Here is a 17,680-nt window from a genome sequence, read left to right as displayed (position 1 = left end):
TATAAGTCAGTGCTTTTTTTATCTTCTTCCTATGTAGTTAAGGAAACTAAGGCTTAGACATTTATTCTTTTGTTGTTGTTGTTGAAAGTATTACACATGTCCCCCTTTTTCCTCATTGACCTCTTCTATCCTGTTTCTCTACCCTCCCCCCACCCCCGCTCCCACCCGCCCGCCCCAGGCCTTCATGTGTTCCATGGTTATGCATATATTCATATGAGTTCTTTGGTTGATCTCTTCCCACCTACCCACCCTCCCCCATGTTCCCTCTGAGATTCGACAGTCTGTTCTATGCTTCTCTGTCTCTGGGTTTATTTTTGTTCATCAGTTTATTTTGTTCATTATATTCCACATATGAGCGAGATCATGTGATACTTGTCTTTCTCTGACTGGCTTATTTCGCTTAGCATAATATTCTCCAGGTCCCTCCATGCTGTTGCAAATGGTAAGAGTTACTTCTCTTTTTACAGCTGCATAGTATGCCATTGTGAAATTGTACCACAGCTTTTTTATCCACTCATCTACTGATGGGCACTTGGGATGTCTCCAGATCTTAGCTATTGTAAATTGTGCTGCTATGAACATAGGGGTGCATGCATTCTTTCTGATTGTAGTTTCTGTTTTCTTAGGATACTTTTCTAGAAGTGGTATCACTGGGTCACATGGCAGTTCCATATTTAATTTTTTGAGGAAACTCCATACTGTTTTCCATAAGAATTTTTTTTTAATCCTCAACCAAGGACATGCTTAGAGATAGCAAGGGAGGGAAGGAGGGAGGGAGGGAGGGAGGGAGGGAGGGAGGAAGGGAGGGAGGGAGGGAGGGAGAGAGAGAGAGAGAGAGAGAGAGAGAGAGAGAGAGAGAGAGAGAGAGATTATGAGAGAGAAACATCAATGTGTGAGAGAAACATTCAGTTGCCTTCTATACATGCCTGGACTGGTGATCGAACCTGCAACTCAGGTATGTGCCCTGATTAGGAACCGAACCCACAATCTTTCAGTGCACAGGACGACGCTCGACTAACTGAGCCTCTCCAGCCAGACAAGGATTAGAAATATGAAGTAATTTGTCCAAGTTTCTATTACTAGTAAGAGAGGAAATGGGACTACATAAAGGCCAACTGATGGAGAATCACATTCTGAACCACTAAATTATATTGTCCACCAAAATTTGTAATTTCACATCAGCTGTAGGAAGAGTATGCAGATTGCCTGTTTTTGTGTGGGTGGTGGCATGGAGCCTCTGAGTTACTGACGCCTTGCTTTTCTGCCTGTAGGCCCCTGGGGACGGTGTACAGGAGACTGTGGGCCTGGGGGAGTCCAGGCTCGGGCACTGTGGTGCTTCCACTTCGAAGGTTGGACAAGCCACCTGTCCAGCTGTGATGAGAACCACAGGCCTCCAAAGGAGAGAAGCTGCTTCCGTGTCTGCGACTGGCACAGCGACCTCTTCCAGTGGGAGGTCTCTGACTGGCACCGCTGTGTGCTTGCTCCCCCCGTCCTGGGCCAGGCCAAGCCTCGGACCTCCGAGTGCGTGACGGCCCAGCATGGGCTGCAGCACCGGACTGTGCGCTGTGTTCAGAAGTTGAACAGGACCATGGTCGCCAGCGAAATATGTGAGCACTTTGCCCCTCAGCCCCCCACAGAGCAAGCTTGCCTCATTCCTTGCCCGCGGGATTGTGTTGTATCCGAGTTCTCACAATGGTCCAAGTGTAGCAAGGGATGCGGGAAGCGACTGCAGCACCGGACTCGCGTGGCCATCGCTCCCCCTCTCTATGGAGGGTCTCACTGTCCCAATCTGACGGAGACAAGAATCTGTGACGCCCCCATTTCCTGTCCCCTCGGCGAAGAGGAATATACTTTTAGCCTTAAAGTTGGCCCGTGGAGTAAATGTAGACTGCCTCAGCTGAAGGACATGGACCTCGCTGGAAGGACTGTTGTGGATTTTAGCTCTGATTCGAAGGAGCAAGTCACCTTGAGATACCCAAGTTATAAGCCACATCACCATGCCAAGCCCTGGGACATAGAGATAGGTTACCAAACCCGGCAGGTGTGGTGTACAAGGAGTGATGGGAAAAATGCCATGATCAGGTAGGAGACCTTCCGTGTTCATATTTTTGACTCACCTAAATATCGGACAGTGTAATTTTATAAGGTTTCTTTCTGATTTTGTGTAAAAGGACCATTGTAAGCAGGTTTGGGATTTGGGTGTTTAGAAGTTTTATTTGAGAAGTCTTCAATTTTAATTCTAAGAATACCAGCGTGTAGCCCAGGCAGTGCTCTGAATCTTACATAATTGGTAGTGGAACTATATTGGGTGGTGTATATTTCCACACTTTATCAAATATCAACCAATTAAAAAAGTCTTTTATCACTATAATAATAATAATAGATATTATAAATATTCAAGTTCAGTCAAATTGGTGATAGAAGTCATTTAAATGATCATTTTTCATAATTTTTTTCGTAAACTTCTTTTATTCTTGCTTTAGTTTTGTTTTCATGATTAAGAAAGATTTTTCTACATCTGAGATGTAGATTTTTTATAATAGAACTAATATTAATATGTTAATCTAAGACTGCTTTTTTTGGTGTTGATATGATAAAAATATTAACTTGAACAGCAAATAATTAGAATTACAACCTCTACAGGGCATGAACTAAAACTTAAAAGCCATTGTTTAGGTTTCAACATTATTTGTAATTGTTTTATTTTATTTTATTTTTTTTTATTTTTATTTTTATTTTATTTTTTTTTTTTTTTGCGCTTGGATAATTCATGTCTTTGTTTTTTTTTTGTTTTTTTTTTTTTGTTTTTTTTTTTATTGCTTAAAGTATTACAAAGGGTATTACATATGTATCCATTTTATCCCCCCGCCCTAGACAGTCCCCTAGCCTCCCCTATCACCCAGTGTCTTATGTCCATTGGTTATGCTTATATGCATGCATACAAGTTTTTATTTTAAATTGTATTATAAAACATTGTGACATTAAACCCAGGGAACTATGTTAAAGTAATATTTGTTTAATTTTCCCCCAGAAGGTCTTAAATGAAAACACTGGTATATTGCCAAGTTTCTTCCAAATTAAGATGCTTTTCAACAGTATTTAAATTATGAAACACTTATCTTTAAAATTACTCATTATCACTCGTTACTGTTTTCTGGGGATCCACAGCTGGCTGGGAGAGGTTCAGAAGGCTACCTCTGCTATTCAAGAACAAAGAAATGTGATGATTTTTTTATTTGACTTCAAAAATGAGCATATTTTATCTTGGGTGCTTCATTCTGATTTATGCTGTATACAGTTTGCAAGTCCATTGAAGAGTGATTTTCTGCCTTTTACTATTGCTTCCCTCTGTGAAGCCCAAAAGATTAAGTAAATGATTTGGGTGACTATCCTATCTAATCAAAGAGAAACATGGTAATTAGCGTATGACCGCTACCCTTCCCATTGGCTAATCAGGGCGATATGCAAATTAACTGCCAGCCAAGATGGCGGCCAGCAGCCAGGCAGCTGGAAGCTAACATGAGGCTTGCTTGCTTCAGTGACAGAGGAAACCAATGTTCCCCGCCTGCCTTGCCGGCTTCTGAGCCTGCAGTTTCAAACATTGTAACAAATATAGAAGCTAAACAAAACCCCAGAAACCTGCTTTCAGCGAGCCGGGATCTCAGAGCTGGAGTTATACATTGTTTCGATTATAGAACCGAAACAAACCAGATACCTGCTTTCAGGAGTGGAGGCCTAGGAGTTGGAGCCTCAGAGCTAAAGCTGGCCCAGAATAAAAAAAAATAAAAATAAAAAAAGGAGCGGTTGGGAGCTTCCGTAACCCGCCAGCCTGAAAACAACACTCAGCCCCTCACCCAGACTGGCCAGGCACCCCAGTGGGGACCCCCACCCTGAATGGTGTGTGACCAGCTGCAAACAGCCATCATCCCCTCACCCAGGCTGACCAGGCACCCAGTGGGGACCCCCACCCTGAAGGGTATGTGACCAGCTGTAAACAGCCATCATCCCCTCACCCAGGCTGGCCAGGTACCCCAGTGGGGACCCCCACCCTGATCCAGGACACCCTTCAGGGCAAACCAGCCAGCCCCACTCATGCACCAGGCCTCTATCCTAAATAGTAAAAGGGTATTATGCCTCCTGGCACTGGGATCAGCGTGACAGGGGGCAGCGCCCAAACCCCCTGATCGCCCTGCGGCTCTGTGTGTGAAAGGGGGTGGGGCCAAAACCTCCCTATCGGCCCTGCTCTGTTCATGACAGGGGAAGGCGCCCCAACCCCCTGATCAGCCCTGCTCTGTGCCTGATGGGGTGAGCTCCCCAACCCCCTGATCGCCCTGCGGCTCTGTGTGTGACAGGGTGCGGCACCCCAACCCCCCCCCCCCCCAATGGTCCCTGCTCTGTGTGTGACGGGGTAGAGCCATAACCTCCCCATTGGCCCTGCCCTGAGTGTGACAGTGGTTGCGCCCCAACCCCCTGATCCGCCCTGCTCTGTGGGTGATAGAGGGCAATGCCCCAACCACCCCCCACGGGCCCTGCTCTGTGTATGATGGGGTAGAGCCATAACCTCCCCATCGGCCCTGCCCTGAGTGTGACAGGGTGCGGCGCCCCAACCCCCTGATCCGCCCTGCTCTGTGTGACAGGGGGCGGTGCCCCAACTCCCCTATCAGCCCTACTCTGTGAGTGACAGGTGGGAGCTCCCCAACCCCCTGATCAGCCCTGCTCTGTGTGTGACAGGGGGGAGCTCCCCAACCCCCTGATCGGCCCTGCTCTGTGCGTGACAGGGTACGGAGCCCCAATCCCCCTGATGGGCCCTGCTCTGTGAGTGACAGGGGGCAGTACCCCAACCCACTGATTGGCCCTGCTCTGTGTGTGACAGGGGGTGGCGCCGCAACCTCCCCATTGACCCTGCCTTGAGTGTGACAGGGGGCGGTTCCCCAACCCCCGTATCAGCCCTACCCTGAGCGTGACTGAGGGTGGCATCGCAACCTCCCCATCCGCCCTGCTCTGTGCATGACAGGGGGCAGCGCCCCAACTCCCCAATCTGCCCTGCTCTGAGCCCGGCCAGGGGCTGCACCTAGGGATTGGGCCTGTCCTCTGCCACCCGGGAGCAGGCCTAAGCCAGCAGGGCGTTATCTCCCGAGGGGTCCCAGACTGCGAGAGGGCACAGGCCGGGCTGAGGGGCCCCCCCTCCCCCCCGAGTGCACAAATTTTTGTGCACTGGGCCTCTAGTTATTTGAATATGTATGTGGAATTCTGTAATAACATTGTTTTCTTAATATTCTACATTGGATTATTACATAGAATGTTTTCACCTTTAGTTTGCTTGTTTTTACCAAGTTCTTTAAAAATATTAATAGATTTTATTTTTAGAGCAATTTAAGTTTTATATTTACAGAGGATTTGAGTGGAAAATATAGAGTTCTCATATGCCTTCTCATCACTCCCCTTCCACACATACACTGTTTCACACACATATCTTGCATTGGTGTAGTATATTTGTTACAATGGATGAGGCAATATTGATGCATTACTATAGCCCAGAGTACATTAGAGTTCTATGGGCTTGTCCCAATGTATAATGACGTGTATCCATCATAGAAAATAGTTTCCCTTCCATAAAAATCTGTAATCTATCTGCTGATCTAATGCTCTTCTCCTTGAACCCCTGCTAACCAATGATCTCTTACTGTCTCCATATTTTTCCTTTTCCCAGAATGTCATAGTGTTGGACTGATGTACTGTATGGCCTTTTCTGTTTAGCTTTGTTCACTTGGCAATATACAGTTAAGGGTCCTCCATGTCTACTCATGGCTTGATAGCTCGGTTGTTTTTATCACTGAGTATTCCGTTGCGTGAGTGTACCACACTTTTTTATCCATTCACCTATTGAAGGACATATCGGTTGCTTCCAAGTTTCCGCACTTATGTATAAACTGCTATAAACATTCATGTGAGATTTTTATGTGGCTATGTGTTTTCAGTGCATATGGGTAAATGTCAATGAACACAATTCATGGATATTATAGTAAGAGTATGTGTAGTTTCTACAAAATTTCTGAACTGTCTGTCAAAATGGCTGTATAATTTTTTATCCCCAATAACAATGAATGAGAATCCAACTGCTTCATGTGCTGGCAGGACTTGGTGTTCTCAGTGCTTTGGGTTTTAGTCATTTTAATCGGTATATAATGGTATCTTGCTTTAATTTTCCATTCCTTAATGATACATGATGGGGAGCATCTTTTCATATGCTTATTTGCCATCTGTGTATCTTCCTTGGTGAGATGTCTGTTTAGCTCTCTTATCTATTTATTGATTTGTAGGTTTTTTTCTTTTGGTTGAGTTTTAAGAATTGTTTTATTTTCTGTTTTATCAGGTATGTCTTTCAAAAATATCTTTCAGCCCTGGCCAGTGTGGCTTAGTTGGCTAGGCATCATCCCATGCATGTAAAGGTTGCAAGTTCGAGTCCTGATCAGGGCACATGCCCAGGTTTCAGGCTTGATCCCCAGTAGGGGGCATGCAGAAGGCAACTGATGAATGTTTGTTCTCATATTGATGCTTCTCTCTTTCACTCTCCTTTCCTCTCTCTAAAAATCAATTATAGTGCAATTTGTGACCTGTCTTCTTATTCTCTTAACAATGTCTTTCACAAAGAAGTTTTTTGTTTGTTTGTTTTTTACCTTAATGAAGTTCAGTTTATCATTATTTCTGTTATGGATCATTCTTTGGTGTTAAATCTAAAATATAAATAAATAAAAAATCACCAAACCCAAGGCCCACTATAATTTTTCTAATGTTATATTCTACAAGATTTATAGTTTTGCATTTTACATTTAGGTTTATGATCTATTTTGAGTGAATTTTTGTGACAGGTGTAAGTTCTGTGTCTTGATTTACTATTTGTTTTGGTTGTTCTATCACCATGTATTAAAAAGATTATCCTTGCCCTAACTGGTTTGGCTCAGTGGATAGAGAGTCAGCCTGTGAACTCAAGGGTCCCGGGTTCGATTCCGGTCAAGGGCATGTACCATGGTTGTGGGCACATCCCCAGTAGGGAGTGTGTAGGAGGCAGCTGATCAATGTTTCTCTCTCATTGATGTTTCTGGCTCTCTATCCCTCTCCCTTTCTCTCTGTAAAAAATCAATAAAATATATATTTTTAAAAAAGATTATTCTTTCTCCACTGCATTGCCTTGTTCCTTTGTCAAAGATCAGTTAACTCAATTTATGTGTATTTATTTCTGAGCTGTCTTTATTGCATTGATCCCTTTACATATTCCTTGCTAATAACACACTGTCTTTAATACTAAAGATTTATTGTAAGTCCTGAAGTTGGGTAGTCCTGAATTAGTTTTGTGTTGATTGACTCTTCTGGATCTTTTGTCTTTTCATATACATTTTAGAAGCATTTGGTCCCTAACCACACAACCACACATTTGTTCATAATTTTCTTGTAATGTATAGATTAATTTGGGAAGAACTAACATCTTGATAATATTTAATCTTCCTATTTATTTACATGGGTTATCTCTCCATTTATTTAAATTTTCTTTGATTTCTTCCACCAGAGTTTTGTACTTTTTCTCATATAGACCTTGTACATATTTTATTAGATTGACACTTAAGTATTTCACATATTTTTGGTGCTAATACAAATGTATTGTGTTTTTAATTTCAAATTCTATGTTTTCATTGTTGGTACACAAGATAGCAATTGTATTTTGTATGTTAATCTTGTATCCTATAACTTTGTTATAATTGCTTATTAGTTTCAAGAAGCTTTTTGTTGTTATTATTGTTGATTCTTTGGAATTATCTGTATAGATAACTATATCATTTGCAAATATTTCGTTCTTTTCTATCTATATACCTTTTATTTCCTATCCCTGTTTTATTGCATTATCTAGGACTTCTATTATGATCTAAAATAGGAGTGGTAAGAAGGAACATCCGTGCCTTGTTCCTGATCTTAGCAGGAAAGCCTCTGGTTTCCCACCACTAAATATAATGTGAACTGTAGGGTTTTTACAGATGTTCTTTATCCATTTAAGAAATCACCCTCTATTCCTAGTTGGCTGAGAATTTTTATCATGCGTAGGTCTTAGGCTTTGTCAAATGCTTTTTTTCTCCACATATAGATAGGATTTATTAATGTTCTTTTTAAAAATGTATTTTTATTGATTTCAGAAAGGAAGGGAGAGGGAGAGAGAGATAGAAACATCAATGATAAAAGAGAATCATTGATTGGCTGCCTTCTGAATGCCCCACAATGGGAATCGAGCCTGCAGCCCAGGCATGTGCCCTGACTGAGACTCGAATAGTAACCTCCTGGGTCATAGGTTGATGCTCAACCACTGAGCCATGCTGGGTGGGCTATTAATATTCTTGATTACATTATTGATTTTTGAATGTTGAACAAGCTTTGCACACCTGAAATAAATCACCCTCGCTTGAGGTGTATTATATTTGTAATGTATTATTGGATATTATTTGCTAATATTTTGTTGACCTTTTTTACATACATACTCATGACAGATATCAGTCTTAATTTTCCTTTCTTGTAATGGCTTTCTTCAGTATTGGTATTAGGGTAATGCTGGCCTCATAGAATGAATTGGGACATATGTCCTCTGCTTTGTTTTTCCAAAATAAATTATAGAGAATTGCTATATATATTCTTTTCCTTGAATGCTTGATGGAATTTGACAGTGAACCCATCTGGTCCTGGTGTTTTATGTTTTGACAGGTTATTAATTATTGATTCAATTACTTTAATAGCTATATATCTGCCAGGGCAGGTCTGCCCTGGCATGTGTGGCTCAGTTATTAAGGATTGTCCCATGCATGAAAAGGTCACCTGTTCGATTCTGGTCAGAGCACATGCCTGGGTTCCTGGCTTGATCCCTAGTATGGGTTGTGCAGGAGGCAGCTGATCATTATTTTTTCTCTCTCACTAAAAATCAATAGCATACATATTTAAAAATAGATATAGATCTATTCAGATTATAAATTTCTCCTTGTGTGAGTTTTAGCTGTGTGTGTTGTTTAAGGAATTAATTCATTCACCTAAGTTATCAAATTTGTGGTCATAGACTTATGTTTTTGAATGTTTATAATATTCCTATATGATACTTTTAATGTCCATGAGATCATTAGTGATGACCTCTCTTTAATTACTGATATTAGTAATTACTGAAATTAGTAATTTCTCTTTATTATCTTAACCTACCCAGAGATTTATCAATTTTATTGAACTTTTCAAAGAACCAATTTTTGATTTTAGTTATTTTTTCTATTTATTTTCTGTTTCTAATTATATAGATTTCAGCTCTAGTTTTTATTATTTAATTCTACTTACTTTGGATTGAATTTCCTGTTTTTTTCATAGTTTACTAACATAGAAGTTTAGGTTATTAACTTTAGATATTTATTCTTTTCTAATATGCAAATTCAGTGCCACAAATTTTCTTCTTAACACCACTTTCATTGCACCCTACTATTTTAATGTTGATTTAGTTCAAAATATTGTTTAATTTCTCTTGATTTTTTTTTACTCTGGCCCATGTAGTATTTCGAAGTGTGTTGTTTATTTTTTTTATTTTTTTTTTATTGCTTAAAGTATTACAAAGGGTATTACATATGTATCCATTTTATCCCCCCGCCCTAGACAGTCCCCTAGCCTCCCCTATCCCCCAGTGTCTTATGTCCATTGGTTATGCTTATATGCATGCATACAAGTCCTTTAGTTGATCTCTTACCCCCCTACCTCCTGCCCCCCAACCCTCCCCGGCCTTCCCGCTGCAGTTTGACAATCTGTTTGAGGCAGCTCTGCCTCTGTATCTATTATTGTTCAAAAGTTTATAATGGTCTCTATTGTCCATGAATGAGTGAGATCATGTGGTACTTTTCCTTTATTGACTGGCTTATTTCACTTAGCATAATGCTCTCCAGTTCCATCCATGACGTTGCAAATGGTAAGAGTTCCTTCCTTTTTACAGCAGCATAGTATTCCATCGTGTAGATATACCACAGTTTTCTAATCCATTCATCTACTGATGGGCACTTAGGCTGTTTCCAGATCTTAGCTATGGAGAATTGTGCTGCTATGAACATAGGGGTGCATATATCCTTTCTGATTGGTGTTTCTGGTTTCTTGGGATATATTCCTAGAAGTGGGATCACAGGGTCAAATGGGAGTTCCATTTTCAGTTTTTTAAGGAAACACCATGGTTCTCCAGCCATCTTTCTATTATTTTTTATAGTTTAATTCCGTTGTGCTTCTGAGAGCATACTTTGTATGATTTCTATACTTTTAGATTCGTTCAGGTGTGTTTTATAACCCAAAATGTGGTCTGTCTTGGTGAATGTTCTGTGTAAGCCTGAGAGAATGTGCATTCTACTTTGTTGGATGAAGTAGTCTATAAATGTCGATTATATTCAGATGATTAATGGTGCTGTTTAGTTCAACTATGTCCTTACTGATTTTCTGCCTGTTGGATCTGTCCACTTCTAATAGACGAGTGTTGAAGTCTTCAACTATAATAGTAGAATCATCTATTCTTCTTTGCAGTTTTATATGTTGTTGGGCATATACATATTCCAGGATTGCTATGTCTTTTGGGAGTATTGACCATTTTATTGTTATGGAATTGCCAATTTTTATGCCTGATAATGTTCCTTGCTGTAAATTCTGCTTTGTGTGGAATTATTATAATTACTCCATCTTTTTTTGATTACTGTTATGGTATATCTTTTTCTATCTCTTTATTTTTTTGTGTATTTATTTATTTATTTTTATTTTATTTTTTAGATTATTGTTGAAAGTATTATATATGTCTCCTTTACCGCCCCCATTGTCCATCCCTTTACTCTTTAATCTATCTGTGTCTTTATATTTAGTGTGAGTTTCTTGTCGATGACATAAATTTTTATCTTGTTAGTTTATTCATTTTGACAGTTTTAGTCCCTTAAGTGATATATTTCTATCAATGACGTTTAAAATGGTTATTGATATAATTGGATTAACATCTACCACATTTATTATACTTTTCCATTCATTGCCTTAATGGTGCTGTTCTTTGTTTCACTTATTGACTTCTTCTGATATTCATCTGTCTGTTTTTAATTGAACATTTTATATTATGTCATTTTGTCTCCTCTTTTAACATATCAATAGCAGTTGCCTTAGAGTTTACATTGTAAATTTACCACTAATTTAGTCCACTTTCTGATAACACAATAGCACTTTACAGGAACTGCAAGTACCTGAGGGCAGAGTTTTCCTAGTCCCTTTCTCCCATCCCTGATGACATTGCTGGTATTAGTTTCACTTACCTATATTTGAATCATTGAATACATTGTTATTATAATTTTGAACAAATTGTTAACTATTAGATCAATTATGAATAAAAATAAAATATTTTATTTTACCTTCTTTATTCCTCCTCCAACAGGCCTTCTCTATTTATGTGAACCTAAGTTTCTCACTTATATGTATTATTTTCTTTTTTCCAAAGAATTTCTCTTAATATTTCTTTTTTTAATGTTTTTATTGACTTTAGAGAGAGGAAGGTAGGAGAGAGAGAGAGAGAGAGAGAGAGAGAGAGAGAGAGAGAGAGAGAGAGAGAGAGAGAAAGAGACATGAATGGCTGGGATCAACTGCCTCCTGTACCCCGCCCCTCCTACTGGGGATCAAGTCTGCAACCCAGGAATGTGCCCTCACCAGGATCAAACCAGTGATCTTTTGTTTCATGGGAAGACGCACAACCAACTTAGCCACACAGGCCAGAGACCTCTTAACATTTCTTCTCCTGGGGGCTCCTCCAGGCTTTTGTGATCCTCTGCATCCACCTGTTTGTCTCTATAATTTTGAGGGCACCCATCTTCCCTGTGATTAAATTTTCTGAGGGATCTAAAAAAAAGCTGTTGATTTTCAGTTAGTTTGGCCTTTTTGTTGTTAAGAAGACTGTAGAGACCCCTTCTAAACTGAAATGGAAACCACAAATCACCATGTTCTCTTTTGAGTTCTAGGCAGGATACTGAACCAAAACAACTTTTTTTTTTTTTTTTTTTACATTATGTCATGAAATCTATTCTAGTCATTTTAGTTATGAAAGCATTATGAACTGACTAATATACTATCATGAAATGAGTAGATTACTAGGTGTTCAGTGGGGATATTTTTATTCCGCTACCTTCCACTGCAGTGAACAAAAACATTGTCCTTGACATCTGTTTGGCAGCATTGTCGACATAGTTGTCTCATTTCCATCCAACCTGATGAACTATGTGGGCACAGTCAACCAAGATTATTTTAAAAGGCTAAATCTATCTCTGAAAAGTACACTGTGTATGTGTGTGTGTGTGTGTGTGGGGGGGGGGGGGACGGTATGTGTGTGTGGGAGTGGATCCAATTCATTCCGGAAACCATTGTTATTTTTGTGTATCTATTATAGACTTCTAGGATGAGCTTGATTTCCTGTAATCACTAAAAATTGTCCCAAAGCATAGGTTCCTTTTACTCTGTCCTTATATCTACCTTTAGATCACTTTCCTTTTGATGGGCTCTGTGAGACTGTAGGGACAAGCGGCCTTCTGTTTTCTCTTTTCTGACTATGGCAATGGCTGTTACCATGTCATTTATCATCGGAGCACCCAGTATTTACTCGGCAATGAAAGCTCTTGCCTGTGCCTTTCTGGACAGTCACATTAGCAATCTAGGACACCACAGAGCTCTAATTAATGCCCTTTGCTGGTGTTCCCATTGATTACTGTAACTTTTGATAATCACCTCAAGCAATTTTCTGTTCAGTTATATTTGCAATGTGGTAGGCAGTTTTATTATTTTTGGTGCCACTCTGCTCCCTAATCATTCATTTGCCTATTGGATTTAAACATCTTTTATTTCTAGTTCTCATTGCATGCCCTATTTTTTTCTCTTTTATTTTGACAGGAATTTCTCTGAGATTCTATTATTATATTTTAAAATAGCTGTCCTACAGCCTGTTCATTATGCATTCTCAGATATCAGTTATGCTATTATTGAATTTTTATAATACCTTACTTAATGAAATGAAGTAGGCTTCTATATTCAGTTTTCTCTACTTTGTTTCTTTTCTTTAAATAAAAGTAGATCTGAATTATGAAACCCAGTCTGAAGACTAGGCAATCAGTCCATTTACCTGAGTATGAAAGTGGTTTAATTTATTGTCTGTGTGAATAAAATTCAGATGAATTTTATGGATTTTACTTTCATATCCTTAAATATAGAGGAACTTTTGGCATGGACAGTTTTAAGAGCTGTGATCATTTGGTACAACTGAAACATACCTAAATTCTCAGGCCAGTATAATGATTTCCTCTGAAAGTAGTTCCTGTAGGATAATAAATCTTAACTCTATCAAAGAAACATCATTTCTAAAGCTCAAATATTATTGTTACTTTGTTTTTATTTCTATTACCTCCAACCATTTGAACACACATATTGAAATATGTAGGTAGCTACATATCATTCTTTGTACTCTAAGAAACTTGGAGAAGATTAAAGTCCATTTTATTCTGATACTTGCACTGCATTTCATATCTCTATTGAATACTGTTTTGTAGTAACAAGAAATGAATACAATACTAAAAACATTTGATTTTGGTATAGTATAACTTTAAGATCATTCCTTCTCAAGAATTTAATATCTCAGTATACATGTGCTTGTCTCATACCTATAGAATAATCTCTATCCCACAGAAGCAACTGAACAGCATATTTAAAATATAATTTCATATTGCTCTCTTAGTTTTAATATGTGATTTTAGATTTATTAACTGTTGAAAGTTTTAAAATGGTATAACTCAAAATAAGAAATTAAGAAGCATTTTAATAGCTCAGATTTATGTTATAGAGAATTAGACAGAAACATGTTATATAGTTCAAGCAGTGTCCCCATTGCTATAAATTCTAACCTAATATAAACATTACTTTTGTCAAGCAAGATATAAATTACCTCAGGTTAATTTGGCCAATCGAGTAAGTTACAGAGAAAATAAAACTCATAATCATCCAGCTAAAATTTACTAGTAATTCTTAATGTTTTTCTAGTCATTTTAAATTATTTCTTGCATTTAAAAAATTGTATTCCAGCCAAAGTTAAAAACAAACAAACTGTTTATTCGGCTTATTTTACTTGCTGAATCTTATCTCATAGCAGGCAGCTCACGTTTTAGTCTAGTTTCAAAGCATCCAGGTATTTCACGCCAACCTTGGTGTGTGCATGTTTCTCTTCTTCAGATTATTATTCCTATTTTTAAAAGCTATTCTTATTAGTTGGAATGGTGGCAGAAAAATGTTATCCATTTGGAATTAAAATCATTAAAACAAATAGCATATATTTTACTTGACTTCCCAAATCTATTCTCTTAAAGCTTCTCTCAGTTCTGGTAATTTCTCTTCATTTCTCCATTCCCATTTTATTCTCTGGTGTTATTTTCATGATGACACCTTGGAGTCATTCTTTAAATTAGAATTTGTAATCTCCTGAAGCAACTTTTCTCTTGTTACTATGCTGTAATTTGTATGAGCTGCTGCCATAGGGATAGTAGTGTTTTTGCTAATAATAGGGATAATTGTGCTTTCAAAGATTTCTAACATACTTTCTTAGGCATATTGCACTTCTAAAAATTTCACTTGTAAAAAAATAACTTTTTTACTATAAAGAATACGTTGGGAGTTTTCAATTCTTTTTTATTTTTAAGTAATTTATTTCAATAGAAACATTTCAGAAAACTGTACTTCTAAACATTTTAAGTTAGTGTATGCAAAGACACTGCAGATCTCACATTCACATTTGCATATTAAACAGAAACAAAAAGTAAGAGAGAAACCAAGGGGCTTTTCACTCAAGGAGGTCATAGTGCAGTCCAGTTCTTCGTGATGAGTAAGTCCCTCAAGTTCACTGGGATAAAGGATGAGAATGGATTGTGTTTTCCTGTTTGTGATCATCATTGGATACTTATTCCCACAGATGGTTATCTCCTTTAGATTACATTGTGAGTGAGTTCCCCCCTGTCCCCACACACTCACACTTAGGTGGGCTGGAAAACAATGAATTCGTCACTAGTTAAAATGTAGGAACTCTTGAGAATCTGGTGACTTCTTATCAGCTATGCCTTCAGACCTGATAAGTCAGTAATCATTTCATTCTAAGAAAGTCTGCACAGATACCTCTAGGTAATTGTTGCAGTCCTCCTTGCAAATATTAAATTCTATAAACAAATATTCCATAAATTAGAATAAGATTAGTAGAAATTAAACTTTCACAAGTCAGTACTTTACTCATGCATTTTTAATGAATTTTTACTAGTATTTTTTCCACGTATAAGGCAGATTTAGCTCTTTAGGGATTTGTTGATTTATAAATTGGTCATTATGTGACTTCAGCAAGGATTTTTTGTCAAATAACTTTTCAAGTTTCTGATCAAATAGAGCAACATGAACATAGCTATTCATTACTGCTATACTCTGAAACCCCACTTAAATAAAGGAATAAAAGGCATACACCCTGAAGGACAAAAATAATCGGAAAGGCTATAAAAGCTAAAAAGAAAAATCAACAGATTCTGGGAGCTGGAAGCAGATGGATGAGTGGTAATTTTCTTAGCAGAGAGGAAAGCTGAAAGCTCCCCTTCAGTTGGAAGATCTTCAAGAAGCAAATACGTTTGCATGGCACAGCGATAACACACGCAACCTGTGCTTTTAACGCTTTTTCTCTTCCACCGCACATAGAAAGATATTTCACTGCCTTATTTGTAATTTTCTTTAAAAAAATTATATGTTTTTATTGATCTTAGAGAGGGGAGGGGAGAGGTATATAGAGAGAGAAGCATCGATGAGAGAGAAACATCAATCAGCTGCCTCCTGCACTAACACTCCTCCCACCTTCCCGCCACACACACACACACACACACACACACACACACACACACACACACACACACACACACGGGAGCGAGCCTGCATCCCTGGCATGAGCCCTGACCAGGAATCCAGCCATGACCTCCTGCTTCATGGGTCAACACTCAACCATGAGCCACACCGGCCAGGCTTCACTGTCTTCTTTGCGGTTCTGTTGCGGGTATTTGACTGAGATCTGACCAATGAAATGTGGGCAGTTGTAACACAAGTCACCATGAGGCTACAATCATAAATCACTTTGGGCCATTTTCCTACTCTACCTTCCTTTTCTAAACGTGAACTTGGAAGGCATGCAATCTAGATGGTAAATCTATAATACAGGTACAAACTGGATCCTTAAGTCTTCAGGTAGAGGAGTGCTTTCTAGAAGAGCTGAATTATCTGTGTCAAACTCTATATGAAAGGAAAACAGTCTGTTAAACCGTTGAGATTTCAGGGTTTATTTGTTACCACAGTATAGCTCATTCTATTCTAACTAATACAAGATTCTTGGAAGGCTTAAGAATTATAGTTGGTAAGTAACTCTGAGGACAGATATGTTCAATATGCCTACAAATTATTCCTTTACCTACAGACCATAGTCTAAGTGTGAAACGTCATTCTGTGAAAATGCAGGTTGTGAGAGTGCCCTGACAGCTCTCTTTCCCTAATCAGCTTTCATAAAGCAAACAGCTAGGTCTGTAAGCCCAACGTAAGAGATAGGAGGATTCCTATTTTGGAATAAATGGTGAGGGTCCCAAATAAAATGCTCTGAGTTCTGCATAATCAGTCAACAGTAACATTTACTATTTGAAGAGTCCCACCTATAGTCAATGAGCTCCCAATCTGTGCTTGTGGTACCTCATTGTAATCCATAAGAGCAAAGGATCATTAAAGTAAAAACAAAAAGTTGTAATTTATATTGTCAAAGATATGATGGGAGATATTTCATTCATGGAATAAAAGCAGGATGATATTAAAAAGAATAAGTAGGGAATAAGAAACTAATCTTACACATTAAATATTTTATTGCAATGTGTGGTAAGAATTAATACGAAGTTCAAAGATAATTTTGAAGTAATCTCTTTGAAAGACAAAAAACACTGAACATAGAGAAAATAATATCAGAATTATATAGGTAAAATACAAAGAATGAATATATACAATGTTGATGTTTACAAAATTGGAGGTTTTATAAAACACCATATATGAAAGTCTATATCAAATTAATTGATGGCCTAAATATGAAATTGCAAAGTATAAAGGTTTTTCTAAAAGAAAACATATGGGAGCATAACTTTATGACATGGAAATAAAGGGAAAATCTTAAATGTGGCATAAAAGTGCAAACTGTAAAGGAAGACTGAACAACAAGCTAAAATATTGTGTCCCACAAAAAGATACTATGAACAAAATTTAAAACAAAATTAGAGGAAAATATAGAAGAAGGAACAGGTTACTATATAGAATTTAGGTGTCTACATATTTATTTATCATTATTGTCTACATATGTTTGTGAGTGTACTTCTTAAATTCAATGTGAAAAAGGTCAGATCAATAGAAAAATGGGTATATTCATTTCCAACTGATTTTGTAACACATCGCAAAAAAATGGAGAGGCTTAATACAAATTGTACTATCTTACAGTTCTGGAGGTCAGAAGCCTAAAAGTTAAGAAATCTTGAAATGGGGCCATTATTCTGTGTTTGTTTTTCCAGAGGTTCTTCGCATTCTCCAGTTT

The 17,680-nt window shown here is 38.2% G+C and overlaps 1 protein-coding gene across 1 annotated transcript in view; it reads left to right on the top strand.

Annotated features, from left to right (window-relative positions):
• The window catches only part of THSD7B (thrombospondin type 1 domain containing 7B), a 747,617-nt gene that overhangs the window by 165,401 nt on the left and 564,536 nt on the right, over positions 1-17,680 (top strand). The window contains exon 2 of the mRNA XM_059702510.1: positions 1,272-2,082. Coding sequence (XP_059558493.1) covers positions 1,272-2,082 — 811 coding nt within the window. The remainder of the gene's footprint in view (positions 1-1,271; positions 2,083-17,680) is intronic.

The sequence above is a fragment of the Myotis daubentonii genome, chromosome 7, assembly GCF_963259705.1.
Source record: "Myotis daubentonii chromosome 7, mMyoDau2.1, whole genome shotgun sequence".
Lineage (NCBI taxonomy): Eukaryota > Metazoa > Chordata > Mammalia > Chiroptera > Vespertilionidae > Myotis > Myotis daubentonii.
The sequence above is the reverse complement of the archived record's forward strand: the minus strand, read 5'-3'. Positions and strand labels throughout refer to the sequence as shown.